The following is an 18,655-nucleotide window of genomic DNA, read 5'->3' as shown; positions in this document are numbered from 1 at the left end:
AAATGACCCCAAAAATGGGAAACCCCAAAAATGACCCCAAAGAAAGGGAAACCCCAAAAATGACCCCAAAAATGACCCCAAAAATGACCCCAAAAATGACCCCAAAGAAAGGGAAACCCCAAAAATGACCCCAAAAATGACCCCAAATATGACTCCAAAAATGACCCCAAAAATGACCCCTAAATGACCCCTAAATGACCCCAAAGAAAGGGAAACCCCAAAAATGGGACCCCAAAAAAAAGGGAACCCAAAAAATGGGTAACCCCAAAAATGACCCCGAAAATCGGGGACCCCTCCCCAAAATTGGATCCTAATTTTGGGTCCTAAAATGGGAAACCCCAAAATGGGAAATCCCAAAAAAAAAAAGGAACCCAAAAAAAGGGAAACCCCAAAAATGACCCCAAAAATTGGGGAGCCCTCCCCAAAATTGGTTCGTAAATTGGGATCCTAAAATGGGAACCCCAAAAATGGGAAATCCCAAAAAATGGGGTCATTTTTGGGGTCCCTTTTAGGATTTCTCTTTTTTGGGGTTCATTCTTGGGGTTTCCCATTTTTGGGGTCCCTTTTAGGATTTCTCATTTTTGGGGTAATTTTTGGGTTCATTTTTGGGCTTTCCCATTTTTGGGTTCATTTTTGGGTCCATTTCGGGGTTTCTGGGTTTTGGGGTCATTTTTGGGTTCGTTTTTGGGATTTCCCGATTTTGGGGTCCCATTTTGGGGGTCCCTTTTAGGGTTTCTCATTTTTTGGGTTCATTTTTGGGGTTTCCCAGTTTTGGGTTCATTTTTGAATCCCTTTTTGGGGTTTCCCATTTTTGGGTGATTTTTGGGTCCCTTTTTGGGTCCATTTCGGGGTTCCCCATTTCGGGGTGATTTTTGGGGTCCCATTTCGGGGTTCCCCATTCTCGGGTTCATTTTTGGGGTCCCATTTCGGGTCCATTTCGGGGTTCCCCATTTCGGGGTGATTTTTGGGGTCCCATTTCGGGGTTCCCCATTCTCGGGTTCATTTTTGGGGTCCCATTTCGGGGTTCCCCATTTCGGGGTGATTTTTGGGGTCCCATTTCGGGGTTCCCCATTCTCGGGTTCATTTTTGGGGTCCCGTTTCGGGGTTCCCCATTTCGGGGTGATTTTTGGGGTCCCATTTCGGGGTTCCCCATTCTCGGGTTCATTTTTGGGGTCCCATTTCGGGGTTTCCCATTCCCGGGTTCATTTTTGGGGTCCCATTTCGGGGTTCCCCATTCTCGGGTTCATTTTTGGGGTCCCATTTCGGGTCCATTTCGGGGTTCCCCATTTCGGGGTGATTTTTGGGGTCCCTTTTAGGATTTCCCATTTTCGGGTTCATTTTTGGGGTCCCGTTTCGGGGTTCCCCATTTCGGGGTGATTTTTGGGGTCCCATTTCGGGTCCATTTCGGGGTTCCCCATTTCGGGTTCATTTTTGGGGTCCCATTTCGGGGTTCCCCATTCTCGGGTTCATTTTTGGGGTCCCGTTTCGGGGTTCCCCATTTCTGGGTGATTTTTGGGGTCCCATTTCGGGGTTCCCCATTTCTGGGTGATTTTTGGGGTCCCATTTCGGGGTTTCCCATTCCCGGGTTCATTTTTGGGGTCCCATTTCGGGGTTCCCCATTTCGGGGTGATTTTTGGGGTCCCATTTCGGGGTTTCCCATTCCCGGGTTCATTTTTGGGGTCCCATTTCGGGGTTCCCCATTTCGGGGTGATTTTTGGGGTCCCATTTCGGGTCCATTTCGGGGTTCCCCATTCTCGGGTTCATTTTTGGGGTCCCATTTCGGGGTTCCCCATTCTCGGGTTCATTTTTGGGGTCCCATTTCGGGTCCATTTCGGGGTTCCCCATTTCGGGGTGATTTTTGGGGTCCCTTTTAGGATTTCCCATTTTCGGGTTCATTTTTGGGGTCCCGTTTCGGGGTTCCCCATTTCGGGGTGATTTTTGGGGTCCCATTTCGGGTCCATTTCGGGGTTCCCCATTTCGGGGTGATTTTTGGGGTCCCATTTCGGGGTTCCCCATTCCCGGGTTCATTTTTGGGGTCCCATTTCGGGGTTCCCCATTTCGGGGTGATTTTTGGGGTCCCATTTCGGGGTTCCCCATTCTCGGGTTCATTTTTGGGGTCCCATTTCGGGTCCATTTCGGGGTTCCCCATTTCGGGGTGATTTTTGGGGTCCCATTTCGGGGTTCCCCATTTCGGGGTGATTTTTGGGGTCCCATTTCGGGTCCATTTCGGGGTTCCCCATTTCGGGGTGATTTTTGGGGTCCCATTTCGGGGTTCCCCATTTCGGGGTGATTTTTGGGGTCCCATTTCGGGGTCCCCCATTTCGGGTTCATTTTTGGGGTCCCATTTCGGGGTTCCCCATTCTCGGGGTGATTTTTGGGGTCACATTTCGGGTCCATTTCGGGGTTCCCCATTCTCGGGGTGATTTTTGGGGTCCCCTCCCCCGCTGCCGCAGTGGGGGAGGGGCGCTGGCCGCAGCCAATGGGCGCTCGCCGCCCCTCCCCCCGCAGGTCGCGATCTCTGTCGCGACATCGCCGCCGCCCCCCGAGCAGCCGGGTGGGTCCGGGGGGACCCCCAAATTTGGGGGGGTCCGAGGGGCCGGGGAGGGGGGGAGGGGAGGGGGGCGGAGCCGATTGGGGGCGGGGAGCCGATTTTGGGGGGATTTTGGGGGGTCTCAGGTGAGCGGGGGCGATTTTTGGGGGGGTCCGGGGAAGATTTTGGGGTTTGGGGGGGGTCCCAGGGGTTTTTGGGGTCCCTTTTTGGGGGGTTCGGGAGGATTTTGGGGTGTCCGGGGGGGTTTTGGGGATTGGGGGGGGTCCCAGGGGTTTTTGGGGGTCCATTTTTGGGGGGTTCGGGGGGATTTTGGGGTGTCCGGGGGGGTTGGGGGGATTGGGGGGGGTCCCAGGGGTTTTTGGGGTTCCTTTTTGGGGGGGTTCGGGGGGATTTTGGGGGCAGGTTTGGGGGGTTCGAGGGGATTTTGGGGGGTCTCAGGTGAGCGGGGGCGATTTTTGGGGGTTCCCGGGGGGATTTTGGGGGTCCGGGGAAGATTTTGGGGTTTGGGGGCGGTCCCAGGGGTTTTTGGGGTCCCTTTTTGGGGGGTTCGGGCGGATTATGGGGAATTCTGGGGGGTTCGATGGGATCTTGGGGGATTCTGGGGGGTCCGTGGAGGTTTTGGGGGCGGTTTTGGGGGGCTCGGGGGGAGATTTGGGGGCGTGCGAAGGGATTTTGGGGGGAATTTTGGGGTCCCACCTCTCCGGGGGTTAGATTTGGGGGGGTCTCCGATTTTTGGGAGGATTTGGAGCGTTTTGGAGGGGGGGGAGGGGGATTTTTGGGGGGGCGGGGGGTTTTTGGGGGGTGGGGGCGGCTCTGACCCCCCCTTTTTGCCGCCCCCAGCCCCGGGCGGCGTTTTTGGGGTCCCCCCCGAGTTTTTTGGGGGGTTTTTGGGGGGCCCCCCCAGCCATGGCCGCCCCCCGGCAGGACAAGCGCGGCTCCATCGTCCCCTGCGTGCTCCTGGTGGAGGTGAGGGGACCCCAAAAATCCCGGGGGGGAACCCCAAAAATCGCGGGGGGGGATCCCAAAATCAGCCCTGGGGGGAGCCCCAAAATCCATCCGGGGAGGACCCCAAAAATCGAGGGGGGAACCCCAAAAAACAGCCCGGGGGGGACCCTAAAATCAGCCCAGGGGGAAGCCCCAAAAATCAACCGGGGGAGACCCCAAAATCAGCCCTGGGGGGACCCCAAAATCAACCGGGGGAGACCCCAAAATCCATCTGGGGAGGACCCCAAAAATCCCGGGGGGGACCCCAAAATCAGCCCTGGCGGAGCCCCAAAAATCCCCCGGGAGGACCCCAAAAATCCACCCAGGACGACCCCAAAATCCATCCGGGGAGGACCCCAAAATTCCCACGGAGGGGACCCCCAAAATTCCCCTGGGAAGGACCCCAAAATTCGTGGGGGTGACCCCAAAATCAGCCCTGGAGGACCCCAAAATCCACGGGGGGGGACCTCAAAATCATCCTTGGGGAGACCCCAAAACCAGCCGGGGAGAACCCCAAAATGAACCCTGGGGAGACCCCAAAATCCACGGGGGGGGGACCCCAAAGTTCGCAGGGAGGAACCCCAAAATCAGCTCGGGGAGGACCCCAAAATCCACCCGGGAACCCGCCAAGAAACAGCCGGGAGGGACCCCAAAAATCGCCAGGGGTGACCCCAAAAAACAGCCCTGGGGGGGGGGCCCCCCAGTGGGGATTTTGGGGGGTCCGAGGTGGGTTTGGGGGGTCTCAGGTGGATTTTTTTGGGGGTTTTTTGGGGTCCTGTGGGGTCTGGGGGGTCTCTCAGGATTTTGGGGTGACCCTGCCCCCCCAGCTGGAGATTCTGGGGGGCTCTGACCCTGTTTTGGGGTTCTGAACCCGATTTTGGGAGGATTTTGGGTGGATTTGGGGGGATTTTGGGGCTCACAGCCCCCGGCTCTTTGATGGGGGGTCTGGGGGGGGTCTCTCTGGATTTTGGGGTGACCCCGCCCCCCCAGCTGGAGATTTTGGGGGGTCTCAGTTCCCTGGGTCCTGTCTGGATGGGATTTGGGGGGTCCCAGATGGATTTTTTTGGGGTTTGGGGGGGTTTTGGGGATTTATTTCGGTCCTGTCATTTTGGGGGGGTCTCTCTGGATTTTGGGGTGACCCTGCCCCCCCAGCTGGGCATTTTGGGGGGCACGGCCGCCCTGGCCCCCAGCTGGGTTTGGGGGAGGGGATTTGGGGGATCCCAGATGGATTTTTTGGGGGTTTTGGGGGGTTTTGGGGATTTATTTCGGTCCTGTCATTTTGGGGGGGTCTCTCTGGATTTTGGGGTGACCCTGCCCCCCCCAGCTGGGCATTTTGGGGGGCACGGCCGCCCTGGCCCCCAGCTGGGTTTGGGGGAGGGGATTTGGGGGATCCCAGATGGATTTTTTGGGGTTTTGGGGGGTTTTGGGGATTTATTTCGATCCTGTCATTTTGGGGGGGGTCTCTCTGGATTTTGGGGTGACCCTGCCCCCCCAGCTGGGCATTTTGGGGGGCACGGCCGCCCTGGCCCACAGCTGGGTTTGGAGGAGGGGATTTGGGGGATCCCAGATGGATTTTTTGGGGGTTTTGGGGGGTTTTGGGGATTTATTTCGGTCCTGTCATTTTGGGGGGGGTCTCTCTGGATTTTGGGGTGACCCTGCCCCCCCAGCTGGGCATTTTGGGGGGCACGGCCGCCCTGGCCCACAGCTGGGTTTGGAGGAGGGGATTTGGGGGATCCCAGATGGATTTTTTGAGGGTTTTGGGGGGTTTTGGGGGGGTTTTGGGATTTATTTCGGTCCTGTCGGTTTGGGGGGGGTCTCTCTGGATTTTGGGGTGACCCTGCCCCCCCAGCTGGGCATTTTGGGGGGCACGGCCGCCCTGGCCCCCAGCTGGGTTTGGGGGAGGGGATTTGGGGGATCCCAGATGGATTTTTTGGGGGTTTTGGGGGGTTTTGGGGATTTATTTCGGTCCTGTCATTTTGGGGGGGTCTCTCTGGATTTTGGGGTGACCCTGCCCCCCCAGCTGGGCATTTTGGGGGGCACGGCCGCCCTGGCCTACCAGCTGGGTTTGGGGGAGGGGATTTGGGGGATCCCAGATGGATTTTTTGAGGGTTTTGGGTGGGTTTTGGGGGGTTTTGGGGATTTATTTCGGTCCTGTCATTTTGGGGGGGGTCTCTCTGGATTTTGGGGTGACCCTGCCCCCCCAGCTGGGCATTTTGGGGGGCACGGCCGCCCTGGCCTACCAGCTGGAGTTCACCGACGCCTTCCCGGTGCACGTGGGGGGGTTCTTCTGCCGGGACCCCGATTTTGGGCGGCCGGACCCCGGCCCCCCCGCGCTCAGCCGCGCCCCCCCCGCGCTGGTCTACGCGCTGGCCACGGCCGTGCCCGCCGCCACCGTGAGTGGGCGGGGGGCTTGGGGGTCCCGGGGGGCTTTGGGGGGTCCTGGGGGGGGCAGGAAGGGGTTTTGAGGGGGCTTTGGGGGGTCCTGGGGGGGGGAAATGAGGTTTGGGGGGTCCTGGGGGGGCAGAAAGGGGTTTTGAGGGGGTTTTGGGGGGTCCGGGGGGGGCAGAAAGGGGTTTTGAGGGGGCTTTGGGGGGTCCTGGGGGGGGGAAATGAGGTTTGGGGGGTCCTGGGGGGGCAGAAAGGGGTTTTGAGGGGGCTTTGGGGGGTCCTGGGGGGTCAGGAAGGGGTTTTGAGGGGGTTTTGGGGGGTCCGGGGGGGTCAGGAAGGGGTTTTGAGGGGGTTTTGGGGGGTCCTGGGGGGGGCAGAAAGGGGCTTGGGGGGCTTTGGGGGGGTTAAAATGGGGTTTGGGGGGTCCTGGGGGGGCTAAAAAGGGGTTTGGAGGGTCTTTGGGGGGGTCCTGGGGGGGTCAAAATGGGTCCTGGGGGGTCCTGGAGGGGTCCTGGGAGGGGGGAAATGGGGTTTGGGGGGTCCTGGGGGGGCAGAAAGGGGTTTGGAGGGTCTTTGGGGGGGTCCTGCGGGGGTCAAAATGGGGCTTGGGGGGTCCTGGGGGGGTCAAAATGGGGTTTGGGGGGTCCCGGGGGGGGCAAAAGGGGTTTGGGTGGGCTTTGGGGGGGTCCTGGGGGAGTTAAAGAGGAGTTTAAGGGGGTTAAAATGGGATTTGGGGGGGTCAAAATGGGGTTTGGGGGGTCCCGGGGGGGGGCAAAAGGGGTTTGGGGGAGCTTTGGGGGGTCCTGGGGGGGTTAAAATGGGGTTTGGGGGGGTCAAAATGGGGTTTGGGGGGTCCCGGGGGGGGTCAAAAGGGGTTTGGGGGGTCCTGGGGGGGTTAAAATGGGGTTTGGGGGGGTCAAAATGGGGTTTGGGGGGTCCCGTGGGGGTCAAAAGGGGTTTGGGGGGTCCTGGGGGGGTTAAAATGGGGTTTGAGGGGGTCAAAATGGGGTTTGGGGGGTCCCGTGGGGGTCAAAAGGGGTTTGGGGGGTCCTGGGGGGGTTAAAAGGGGTTTGGGGGGTCCTGGGGGGGTTAAAATGGGGTTTGAGGGGGGCTTTGGGGTCCTGGGGGGGTTAAAATGGGATTTGGGGGTTCCCGGGGGGGTCAAAATGGGGTTTGGGGGGTCCTGGGGGGGTCAGAAAGGGGTTTGGGGGGTCTTTGGGGGGGTCCTGGGGGGGTCAAAATGGGATTTGGGGGGTCAAAATGGGGTTTGGGGGGTCCTGGGGGGGGGACCTGGGGGGGGAAAATGGGGTTTGGGGGCGAAATGGGGTTTGAGGGGGTCGAAAACGGGTTTGGGGGGGTCAAAATGGGGTTTGGGGGTTCTTTGGGGGGGTTAAAAAGGGGTTTTGGGGGGTCTTTGGGGGGCTCCTGGGGGGTTAAAATGGGGTTCGGGGGGGGAAAAATGGGATTAGGGGAATTTTGGGGGAATTTTTGGGGTTTTTGGTGGGGATTTTTGGGTTTCTTTGGGGGGGATTTTGGGGGGTGATTTGGGGGGTTTTTGGGGTCCCTGACGCCCCCTCCCCGCAGATGGCGCTGGGGGAGCTCCTGGGGGGGATTTTTGGGGTGATTTTGGGGGTTTTGGGGTCCCTGACGCCCCCTCCCCGCAGATGGCGCTGGGGGAGCTCCTGGGCCGTTTTTGGGGGTCCCGGGGGGGTCGCGCCCCCCCCCAGCGCTGGGCCCGGAGCTGCCAGCGGGGGGCGCCGCTGGGGCGGCTGCTGCGCTTCCTCGGTGAGGGGGGATTTGGGGGGCTGGGGGATATTTGGGGGGGTCTGGGGGGGATTTGGGGGGGTTTGAGGGGATTTGGGGGGATTTTGGGGGGGGTTGAGGGGATTTGGGGGGATTTGGGGGGGCTGGGGGGGATTTGGGGGGATTTGGGGGGGGTCTGGAGGGGTCTGGGGGGGATTTGGGGGGGATTTGTGGGGGTTTGAGGGGGGATTTTGGGGGTCTGGGAGGGTTTGGGGGGGATTTGGGGGGTCTGGGGGATTTTGGGGGGTCTGGGGGGGTTTGAGTGGGATCTGGAGGAGATTTTGGGGGGATTTGGGGGGTCTGGAGGAGATTTGAGGGGGTTTCTGGGGGAGATTTGGGCGGTCTGGGGGGGATTTGGGGGGATTTGAGGGGATTTGGGGGGGATTTGGGGGGTCTGAGGGGGATTTGGGGGTGTCCGGGGGAGAATTGGGGGGCATTTGAGGGGTCTGGAGGGAATTCGGGGGATCCTGGGGGGATTTGGGGGGAATTTTGGGGGGATTTGGAGGGAATCTGGGGGGTTTGGGGTGCATTTACCCCCCAAAAAATCCCATTTTACCTCCCAAAAAATCCCAAGTCACCCCCCAAAATCCCCATTTTTCACCCAAATTTTCCCAAAATCCCCATTTTTCACCCCAAAATCCCCGTTTTTCACCCCAAAATCACCATTTTTCATCCCAATTTTCCCAAAATCCCCGTTTTCCCCCCAATTTTCCCAAAGTCCCCGTTTTTCACCCCAAATCCCCCATCCCAGCCGTGTTCTCCTTCGGGCTGCTGACCCCAAAATCCCCGTTTTTCACCCCAAAATCCCCGTTTTTCCCCCCAATTTTCCCCAAATCCCCGTTTTTCCCCCCAATTTTCCCAAAATCCCCGTTTTTCACCCCAAATCCCCCATCCCAGGCGTGTTCTCCTTCGGGCTGCTGGCCCCACAATCCCCGTTTTCCCCCCAATTTTCCCAAAATCCCCGTTTTTCACCCCAAATCCCCCATCTCAGGCGTGTTCTCCTTCAGGCTGCTGGCCCCACAATCCCCGTTTTCCCCCCAATTTTCCCAAAATCCCCGTTTTTCACCCCAAATCCCCCATCTCAGGCGTGTTCTCCTTCGGGCTGCTGGCCCCACAATCCCCGTTTTCCCCCCCAATTTTCCCAAAATCCCCGTTTTTCACCCCAAATCCCCCCTCAGGCGTGTTCTCCTTCGGGCTGCTGACCCCACAATCCCCGTTTTCCCCCCCAATTTTCCCAAAATCCCCGTTTTTCACCCCAAATCCCCCTCAGGCGTGTTCTCCTTCGGGCTGCTGACCCCACAATCCCCGTTTTTCACCCGAAAATCCCCGTTTTTCCCCCCAATTTTCCCAAAATCCCCGTTTTTCCCCCCGTTTTTCACCCCCAAATCCCCGTTTTTCCCCCCGTTTTTCACCCCAAAATCCCCGTTTCCCCCCCCAATTTTCCCAAAATCCCCGTTTTTCACCCCAAATCCCCCATCCCAGGCGTGTTCTCCTTCGGGCTGCTGACCCCAAAATCCCCGTTTTTCACCCCAAATCCCCTATCTCAGGCGTGTTCTCCTTCAGGCTGCTGGCCCCACAATCCCCGTTTTCCCCCCAATTTTCCCAAAATCCCCGTTTTTCACCCCAAATCCCCCATCCCAGGCGTGTTCTCCTTCGGGCTGCTGGCCCCAAAATCCCCGTTTTTCACCCCAAATCCCCTATCTCAGGCGTGTTCTCCTTCGGGCTGCTGGCCACACAATCCCCGTTTTTCCCCCCAATTTTCCCAAAATCCCCGTTTTTCACCCCAAATCCCCCGTCCCAGGCGTGTTCTCCTTCGGGCTGCTGGCCCCAAAATCCCCGTTTTTCACCCCAAATCCCTTATCTCAGGCGTGTTCTCCTTCGGGCTGCTGGCCCCACAATCCCCGTTTTTCCCCCCAATTTTCCCAAAATCCCCGTTTTTCACCCCAAATCCCCCATCCCAGGCGTGTTCTCCTTCGGGCTGCTGGCCCCACAATCCCCGTTTTTCCCCCCAATTTTCCCAAAATCCCCGTTTTTCACCCCAAATCCCCCATCCCAGGCGTGTTCTCCTTCGGGCTGCTGGCCCCACAATCCCCGTTTTCCCCCCCAATTTTCCCAAAATCCCCGTTTTTCACCCCAAATCCCCGTTTTTCCCCCCGTTTTTCCCCCCAAATCCCCGTTTTCCCCCCCAATTTTCCCAAAATCCCCGTTTTTCACCCCAAATCCCCCATCCCAGGCGTGTTCTCCTTCGGGCTGCTGGCCCCACAATCCCCGTTTTCCCCCCAATTTTCCCAAAATCCCCGTTTTTCACCCCAAATCCCCCTCAGGCATGTTCTCCTTCGGGCTGCTGCCCCCAAAATCCCCGTTTTTCACCCCAAATCCCCGTTTTTCCCCCCAATTTTCCCAAAATCCCCGTTTTTCACCCCAAATCCCCCATCCCAGGCGTGTTCTCCTTCGGGCTGCTGGCCCCACAATCCCCGTTTTTCACCCCAAAATCCCCGTTTCCCCCCCAATTTTCCCAAAATCCCCGTTTTTCCCCCCAGTTTTCCCACAATCCCCGTTTTCCCCCCCAATTTTCCCAAAATCCCCGTTTTTCACCCCAAATCCCCCATCCCAGGCGTGTTCTCCTTCGGGCTGCTGACCCCACAATCCCCGTTTTCCCCCCCAATTTTCCCAAAATCCCCGTTTTTCACCCCAAATCCCCCCTCAGGCGTGTTCTCCTTCGGGCTGCTGGCCCCACAATCCCCGTTTTTCACCCCAATTTTCCCAAAATCCCCGTTTTTCACCCCAAATCCCCCATCTCAGGCGTGTTCTCCTTCGGGCTGCTGACCCCAAAATCCCCGTTTTTCCCCCCAATTTTCCCAAAATCCCCGTTTTTCACCCCAAATCCCCCATCCCAGGCGTGTTCTCCTTCGGGCTGCTGGCCCCACAATCCCCGTTTTCCCCCCCAATTTTCCCAAAATCCCCGTTTTTCACCCCAAATCCCCTATCTCAGGCGTGTTCTCCTTCGGGCTGCTGGCCCCACAATCCCCGTTTTCCCCCCCAATTTTCCCAAAATCCCCGTTTTTCACCCCAAATCCCCCTCAGGCGTGTTCTCCTTCGGGCTGCTGACCCCACAATCCCCGTTTTCCCCCCCAATTTTCCCAAAATCCCCGTTTTTCACCCCAAATCCCCCCTCAGGCGTGTTCTCCTTCGGGCTGCTGGCCCCACAATCCCCGTTTTTCACCCCAATTTTCCCAAAATCCCCGTTTTTCACCCCAAATCCCCCATCTCAGGCGTGTTCTCCTTCGGGCTGCTGACCCCAAAATCCCCGTTTTTCCCCCCAATTTTCCCAAAATCCCCGTTTTTCACCCCAAATCCCCCATCTCAGGCGTGTTCTCCTTCGGGCTGCTGGCCCCACAATCCCCGTTTTCCCCCCCAATTTTCCCAAAATCCCCGTTTTTCCCCCCAATTTTCCCAAAATCCCCGTTTTTCACCCCAAATCCCCCATCCCAGGCGTGTTCTCCTTCGGGCTGCTGGCCCCACAATCCCCGTTTTTCCCCCCAATTTTCCCAAAATCCCCGTTTTTCACCCCAAATCCCCCTCAGGCGTGTTCTCCTTCGGGCTGCTGGCCCCACAATCCCCGTTTTTCCCCCCAATTTTCCCAAAATCCCCGTTTTTCACCCCAAATCCCCCATCTCAGGCGTGTTCTCCTTCGGGCTGCTGGCCCCACAATCCCCGTTTTCCCCCCCAATTTTCCCAAAATCCCCGTTTTTCACCCCAAATCCCCCATCCCAGGCGTGTTCTCCTTCGGGCTGCTGGCCCCACAATCCCCGTTTTCCCCCCAATTTTCCCAAAATCCCCGTTTTTCACCCCAAATCCCCCATCCCAGGCGTGTTCTCCTTCGGGCTGCTGGCCCCACAATCCCCGTTTTTCCCCCCAATTTTCCCAAAATCCCCGTTTTTCACCCCAAATCCCCCTCAGGCGTGTTCTCCTTCGGGCTGCTGGCCCCACAATCCCCGTTTTCCCCCCCAATTTTCCCAAAATCCCCGTTTTTCACCCCAAATCCCCCTCAGGCGTGTTCTCCTTCGGGCTGCTGGCCCCACAATCCCCGTTTTCCCCCCCAATTTTCCCAAAATCCCCGTTTTTCACCCCAAATCCCCCCTCAGGCGTGTTCTCCTTCGGGCTGCTGACCCCACAATCCCCGTTTTCCCCCCCAATTTTCCCAAAATCCCCGTTTTTCACCCCAAATCCCCCATCTCAGGCGTGTTCTCCTTCAGGCTGCTGGCCCCACAATCCCCGTTTTTCACCCCAAAATCCCCGTTTTTCCCCCCGTTTTTCACCCCAAATCCCCGTTTTTCCCCCCGTTTTTCCCCCCAAATCCCCGTTTTTCCCCCCAATTTTCCCAAAATCCCCGTTTTTCACCCCAAATCCCCCATCCCAGGCGTGTTCTCCTTCGGGCTGCTGGCCCCACAATCCCCGTTTTTCCCCCCAATTTTCCCAAAATCCCCGTTTTTCCCCCCGTTTTTCCCCCCAAATCCCCGTTTTCCCCCCCAATTTTCCCAAAATCCCCGTTTTTCACCCCAAATCCCCCTCAGGCGTGTTCTCCTTCGGGCTGCTGGCCACCGCCATCTTCGCCAACGCGGGCCAGGTGGTGCTGGGGACCCCCGCCCCCCATTTCCTGGCCGTGTGCCGCCCCAACTACAGCGCGCTGGGCTGCGGGGAGACCCCTCCCCAATTCGGGACCCCCGGCCCGGAGACCCCTCCCCAATTCGGGGCCCCGCAGACCCCTCCCCAATTCGGGACCCCCGGCCCGGAGACCCCTCCCCAATTCGGGACCCCCGGCTCAAAGACCCCTCCCCAATTCGGGACCCCCGGCTCAAAGACCCCTCCCCAATTCGGGGCTCCGCAGACCCCTCCCCAATTCGGGACCCCCGGCTCAAAGACCCCTCCCCAATTCGGAGCCCCGCAGACCCCTCCCCAATTCGGGACCCCCGGCTCAAAGACCCCTCCCCAATTCGGGACCCCCGGCTCGAAGACCCCTCCTCAACTCGGGTCCCCCGGCCCGGAGACCCCTCCCCAATTCGGGTCCCCGGGGGGCGCCGCACCCCCTCCCCAATTTGCGCCCCCTCCCCAATTCGCGCCCCCTCCCCGATCTGCGCCCCCTCCCCAATTCGTGTCCTCGGGGGGCGCCGCGCCCCCTCCCCAGTATGCGCCCCCTCCTCAATTCTCGCCCCCTCCCCAATCCGCGCCCCCTCCCCAGTTTGTGTCCCCTGCCCGATCCGCGCCCCCTCCCCAATTTGCGCGCCCCGGCCCCGCCGCGCCCCCTCCCCAATTCTCGCCCCCTGCCCGATCCGCGCCCCCTCCCCAATCCGCGCCCCCTCCCCAATTCGTGCCCCCTCCCCAATTCGTGCCCCCGGGGGGCGCCGCCTGCTCCGGGGACCCCCCGGCCGTGGCCGCGGCGCGCCGCGACTTCCCCTGCAAGGAGGCGGCGCTGGGCGCCTACGCGGGCGCCTTCGCCGGGGTGAGATTTGGGGCGAATTCCGGCGGTTTTGGGTTTTTGGGGTTATTTTGGGTTATTTTGGCTTTTTTTGAGGGGGTTAGTTTGATTTTCTTTGGGGTTTTTGGGTTTTTTTGGGGGTTATTTGGGGTTTTTTGGGGTTATTTGGGGTTTGGGCGCCTACGCGGGCGCCTTCGCCGGGGTGAGATTTGGGGCGAATTCCGGCGGTTTTGGGTTTTTGGGGTTATTTTGGGTTATTTTGGCTTTTTTTGAGGGGGTAAGTTTGATTTTATTTGGGGTTTTTGGGGTTTTTTGGGGGGTTTTGGGGTTATTTGGGGTTTGGGCGCCTACGCGGATGCCTTCGCCGGGGTGAGATTTGGGGCGAATTCGGGCGGTTTTGGGTTTTTGGGGTTATTTTGGGTTTTTTTGGCTTTTTTTGAGGGGGTTAGTTTGATTTTCTTTGGGGTTTTTGGGGTTTTTTTGGAGTTTTTTGGGGGTTTTTTGGGGTTATTTGGGGTTTGGGCGCCTACGCGGGCGCCTTCGCCGGGGTGAGATTTGGGGCGAATTCCGGCGGTTTTGGGTTTTTGGGGTTTTTGGGGTTTTTTTGAGGAGGGTTACTTTGATTTTCTTTGGGGTTTTTGGGGTTTTTTTGGAGTTTTTTGGGGTTTTTTTGGGGTTATTTGGGGTGTGGGCGCCTACGCAGGCACCTTCGCCGGGGTGAGATTTGGGGCGAATTTGGGCAGTTTTGGGTTTTTGGGGTTATTTTGGGTTATTTTGGCTTTTTTTGAGGGAGGTTAGTTTGATTTTATTTGGGGGTTTTGGGGTTTTTTTGGAGTTTTTTGGGGGTTTTTTGGGGTTATTTGGGGTGTGGGCGCCTACACGGGCGCCTTCGCCGGGGTGAGACTTGGGGCGAATTCGGGCGGTTTTGGGTTTTTGGGGTTTTTTGGGTTTTTTTGGCTTTTTTTGAGGGGGTTAGTTTGATTTTCTTTGGGGTTTTTGGGGTTTTTTTTGGAGTTTTTTGGGGTTTTTTGGGGTTATTTGGGGTGTGGGCGCCTACGCAGGCACCTTCGCCGGGGTGAGATTTGGGGCGAATTCGGGCAGTTTTGGGTTTTTGGGGTTATTTTGGGTTTTTTTGAGGAGGGTTAGTTTGATTTTATTTGGGGTTTTTGGGGTTTTTTGGAGTTTTTTGGGGTTTTTTTGGGGTTATTTGGGGTTTGGGTGCCTACGCGGGCGCCTTCGCCGGGGTGAGATTTGGGGCGAATTCGGGCGGTTTTGGGTTTTTGGGGTTATTTTGGGTTATTTTGGCTTTTTTTGAGGGGGGTTAGTTTGATTTTCTTTGGGGTTTTTGGGGTTTTTTGGAGTTTTTTGGGGGTTTTTTGGGGTTATTTGGGGTTTGGGCACCTACGCGGGCGCCTTCGCCGGGGTGAGATTTGGGGCGAATTCGGGCGGTTTTGGGTTTTTGGAGTTTTTTTGGGGTTTTTTGGGGTGGTTTTGGGGTATTTTCATGGGATTTTTGGGTTTTTGGGTTTGGGGGTTTTTGTGTGGTTTTGGGGCTATTTTGGGGTTATTTTGGGGTATTTTTTGGGGTGACTCGCTCTGTCCCCCCAGCTGTACGTGACCCTGGCCTGGCGGGGGGGGGATTTTGGGGTATTTTTATGGGATTTTGGAGTTTTTGGTTTTGGGGGTTTTTGGGTGGTTTTGGGGCTATTTTGGGGTTATTTTGGGGTATTTTTTGGGGTGACTCTCTGTGTCCCCCCAGCTGTACGTGACCCTGGCCTGGCGGGGGGGGGGTCCCGCCTGGCCAAGCCCGCCGCGGTTTTGGGGTTCGCGGCCCCCCCGTTCCTGCTGGGGGCGCTGCGCGTGGCCGAGCACCGCAACAGCTGGGGGGGGGTCCTGGGGGGCTTCCTGTGCGGCACCGCCATCGCCGCCTTCCTGGTGAGCGCCCCGAAATCCCCGAAATCACCCCAAAAAATCCCCGAAAAAATCCCCCCGAAAATCCCCCGAAAATCCCCCCAAAATCCCCCAAAAATCCCCCCGAAAATCCCAATAAAATCCCCCAAAATCCCCCCCGGGTTCCTGTGCGGCACCGCCATCGCCGCCTTCCTGGTGAGCGCCCCGAAATCCCCGAAATCACCCCAAAAAATCCCCAAAAAAATCCCCCCGAAAATCCCCCCAAAATCCCCCAAAAATCCCCCCGAAAATCCCAATAAAATCCCCCAAAATCCCCCCCGGGTTCCTGTGCGGCACCGCCATCGCCGCCTTCCTGGTGAGCGCCCCGAAATCCCCGAAATCACCCCAAAAAATCCCCGAAAAAATCCCCGAAAAATCCCCCCAAAAATCCCCCAAAAATCCCCAAAAACCCGCTCTGAAATGCCAAAAATCCCAATAAAATCCCCCAAAATCGCCCCCGGGTTCCTGTGCGGCACCGCCATCGCCGCCTTCCTGGTGAGCGCCCCGAAATCCCCGAAATCACCCCAAAAAATCCCCGAAAAAATCCCCCAAAAAATCCCCAAAAAAATCCCCCCGAAAATCACCCCAAAAATCCCCAAAAACCCGCTCCAAAATGCCAAAAATCCCAATAAAATTCCCCAAAATCCACCCCAAAATCCCCCAAAATTCTCAAGTCCCCCTCCAAAATTCTCCCCAAAATCTTCCCAAAATCCCCAAAAATCCCCCAAAATCTCCCCAAAATCCCCCCCAAATCTCCCCAAATTCCCCAAAATGCCCCAAAATTCCCCAAAATCTACCCAAAATCTCCCAAAATTCCCCCAAAATCTCCCCAAAATCTCCCTAAATTCCCCAAAATTCCCCCCAAATCCCCCCAAATTCCCCCCAAAATCTCCCCGAATTCCCCCAAATCTCCCCAAAATTCCCCCAAAATCTCCCCAAATTCCCCAAAATCCCCCGAAAACCCCCTAAAATCCCCAAAATCTCCCCAAATCCCCCCAAATTCCCCAAAATCCCCCAAATTCCGCCCCTCGCCAGGTCACGTGCGTGGTCGGGAACTTCCAGAGCCCGGGGGGGGATTTGGGGGGGGCGGGGACCCCCCGAGCCCCCCCCGAGCTGCCCCCCCAAAATCCCCACCCCCCCCTGGAGGAGATCAGCGTGGCGCAGGTGAGACCCCAAAAATCACCCCAAAATCACCCCAAAAATCACCCCAAAAACGGGGAGGGACCCCGAAAATCAGCCTGAAAATCACCCAAAAATCACCCAAAAAATGAACCCAAAAATGAACCCCAAAATCACCCCAAAAATCCCAAAAAATGGGGAGGGAGACCAAAAATCAGCCTGAAAATCACCCAAAAATCAACCCAAAAATGAACCCAAAAATGGACCCCAAAATCACCCCAAAATCACCCCAAAAATCCCCAAAAACGGGGAGGGACACGAAAAATCAGCCTGAAAATCACCCAAAAATCAACCCAAAAATGAACCCCAAAATCATCCCAAAAATGAACCCAAAAATCACCCCAAAAACGGGGAGGGACCCCAAAAATCACCCCGAAAAATGAACGCCAGAAATAAACCCCAAAAATGAACCCAAAAACGAGCGGGGACCCCGAAAATCACCCCAAAAAACGGGGAGGGACCCCAAAAATCACCCCGAAAAATGAACCCCAAAAATGGACCCAAAAATCACCCCAAAAACGGGGGGGGACTCCAAAAATCCACCCCAAAATGACCCAAAAATGAACCCAAAAACGGGGCGGGACCCCGAAAACCAACCCAAAAATCACCCCCAAAATGAACCCCAAAAATGGGGAGGGACCCCAAAAACTGACCCCAAAAATGAACCCCAAAAACGGGGTGGGGACCCCGAAAATCACCCTGAAAATCACCCCAAAAATCACTCCAAAAATTACCCCAAAAACTGAAAGGGACCCCAAAAATCACCCCCAAAATGAACCCCAAAAAGAGGGAGGGACCCCAAAAAGGGACCCCAAAAACAGGGGGGGGGACCCCAAAACCGACTGAAAAAAGGAATCCCAAAAATGGACCCCAAAAATCGGGAGGGACCCCAAAATTTGGGGTGGGAAATGGGACGGGGACCCCAAAATTTGGGGTGGGAAATGGGAGGGACCCCAAAATTTGGGGTGGGGGTGGGAAATTAGGGGGGGGCCCCAAAATTTGGGGGTGAGAAATGAGGGGGGTCCCCAAAATTTGTGGTGGGACATGGGAGGGACCCCAAAATTTTGGGGTGGGAAATGAGGGGGACCCCAAAATTTTGGGGTGGGAAATGAGGGGGACCCCAAAATTTTGGGGTGGGAAATGGGAGGGACCCCAAAATTTTGGGGTGGGAAATGAGGGGGACCCCAAAATTTTGGGGTGGGGGTGGGAAATGGGAGGGGGGACCCCCAAAATTTGGGGTGACGGCGGCGTTCCCCCCCAGGTGCGTCGGGCGGAGTTCCCAGCGGTGACCTGAGACACCCCAAAATTTGGGAACCCCAAAAATCGGGGTCCCAAAATTTGGGGGAAATGTGAAAATTTGGGATCAGGAAATTTGGGAAACACCAAAAATCAGGATCCTAAAATTTTAGGAATCCCAGAATTTGGGAACCCCAAAATTTGGGACCCCAGAATCTGGAGAATCCTGAAATTTGGGATGCCGAAATTTTAGAAATCCATAAATTTGGGAACCCCAAAAATTGGAATCCCAAAATTGGGGGGTGTCTGAATATTTGAGGAATCCTGAAATTTGAGATCCTGAAATTTTAGGAATCCATAAATTTGGGAACCCTAAAAATTGGAATCCCAAAATTTTAAGAATATGTAAAATTTGGGATCCCGAAATTTTTGGGGATCCCGAAATTTGAAGGGGGGGAGGGGAATTTTTGGGGTGGGGGAGGGGCAATAAAGCGACTTTGTGTGACCCCCCCGAGTGCTCTGAGGGGAATTTTGGGGGTCCCGGGGGGGATTTTGGGGGACCCGGGGGGAATTTTGGGGTTCCCGGAAGGGATTTTGGGATTTCCGGGGGAATTTTGGGGTTCCCGGGGGGTTTTGGGGTTCCTGAAAGGGGATTTTGGGGTTCCCGTGTGGAATTTTGGGGTTCCCGGGGGGTTTTGGGGTTCCTGAAGGGGATTTTGGGGTTCCCGTGTGGAATTTTGGGGTTCCCGGGGGGTTTTGGGGTTCCCGGGGGGATTTTGGGGTTCCCGGGGGAGATTTTGGCATTGCCGGGGGGGAATTTGGGGTTCACACGGCGATTTTGGGGGTCCCGAGGGGGATTTGGGGGGCTGGCGGGAATTTGGGGTTCCTGGGGTGAATTTTGGGGTTCCCGAGGGGGAATTTTGGGGTCCCGGGAGGATTTTGGGGGGATTTTGGGATTTTGGGGTTCCCGGGGGGGATTTTGGGGTTCCCGAGGGGGAATTTTGGGGTCCCGGGGGGATTTTGGGGGGATTTGGAGATTTTGGGGTTCCTGGAGGGGATTTTGGGGGGATTTTGGGATTCCCGGGGGG

At 57.1% G+C, this 18,655-nt stretch overlaps 1 protein-coding gene across 1 annotated transcript; it reads left to right on the top strand.

Annotated features, from left to right (window-relative positions):
• Positions 1-2,506: 2,506 nt before the first annotated feature.
• PLPPR2 (phospholipid phosphatase related 2) lies at positions 2,507-18,072 on the top strand. The gene is made up of 9 exons (XM_085563127.1): positions 2,507-2,554; positions 3,392-3,517; positions 5,740-5,928; positions 7,588-7,708; positions 12,301-12,513; positions 12,615-13,226; positions 14,962-15,137; positions 16,188-16,316; positions 17,593-18,072. Exons 2-9 carry the CDS (start codon positions 3,458-3,460, stop codon positions 17,623-17,625), a joined length of 1,533 nt encoding a protein of 510 aa, XP_085419253.1. The 5' UTR covers positions 2,507-2,554; positions 3,392-3,457; the 3' UTR covers positions 17,626-18,072.
• Positions 18,073-18,655: the final 583 nt, after the last annotated feature.

The sequence above is a fragment of the Lonchura striata genome, chromosome 30, assembly GCF_050655825.1.
Source record: "Lonchura striata isolate lonStrDom1 chromosome 30, ASM5065582v1, whole genome shotgun sequence".
Classification (NCBI taxonomy): domain Eukaryota; kingdom Metazoa; phylum Chordata; class Aves; order Passeriformes; family Estrildidae; genus Lonchura; species Lonchura striata.
Note: the sequence above shows the minus strand (reverse complement) of the source record. Positions and strands in the feature narration are given on the sequence as shown.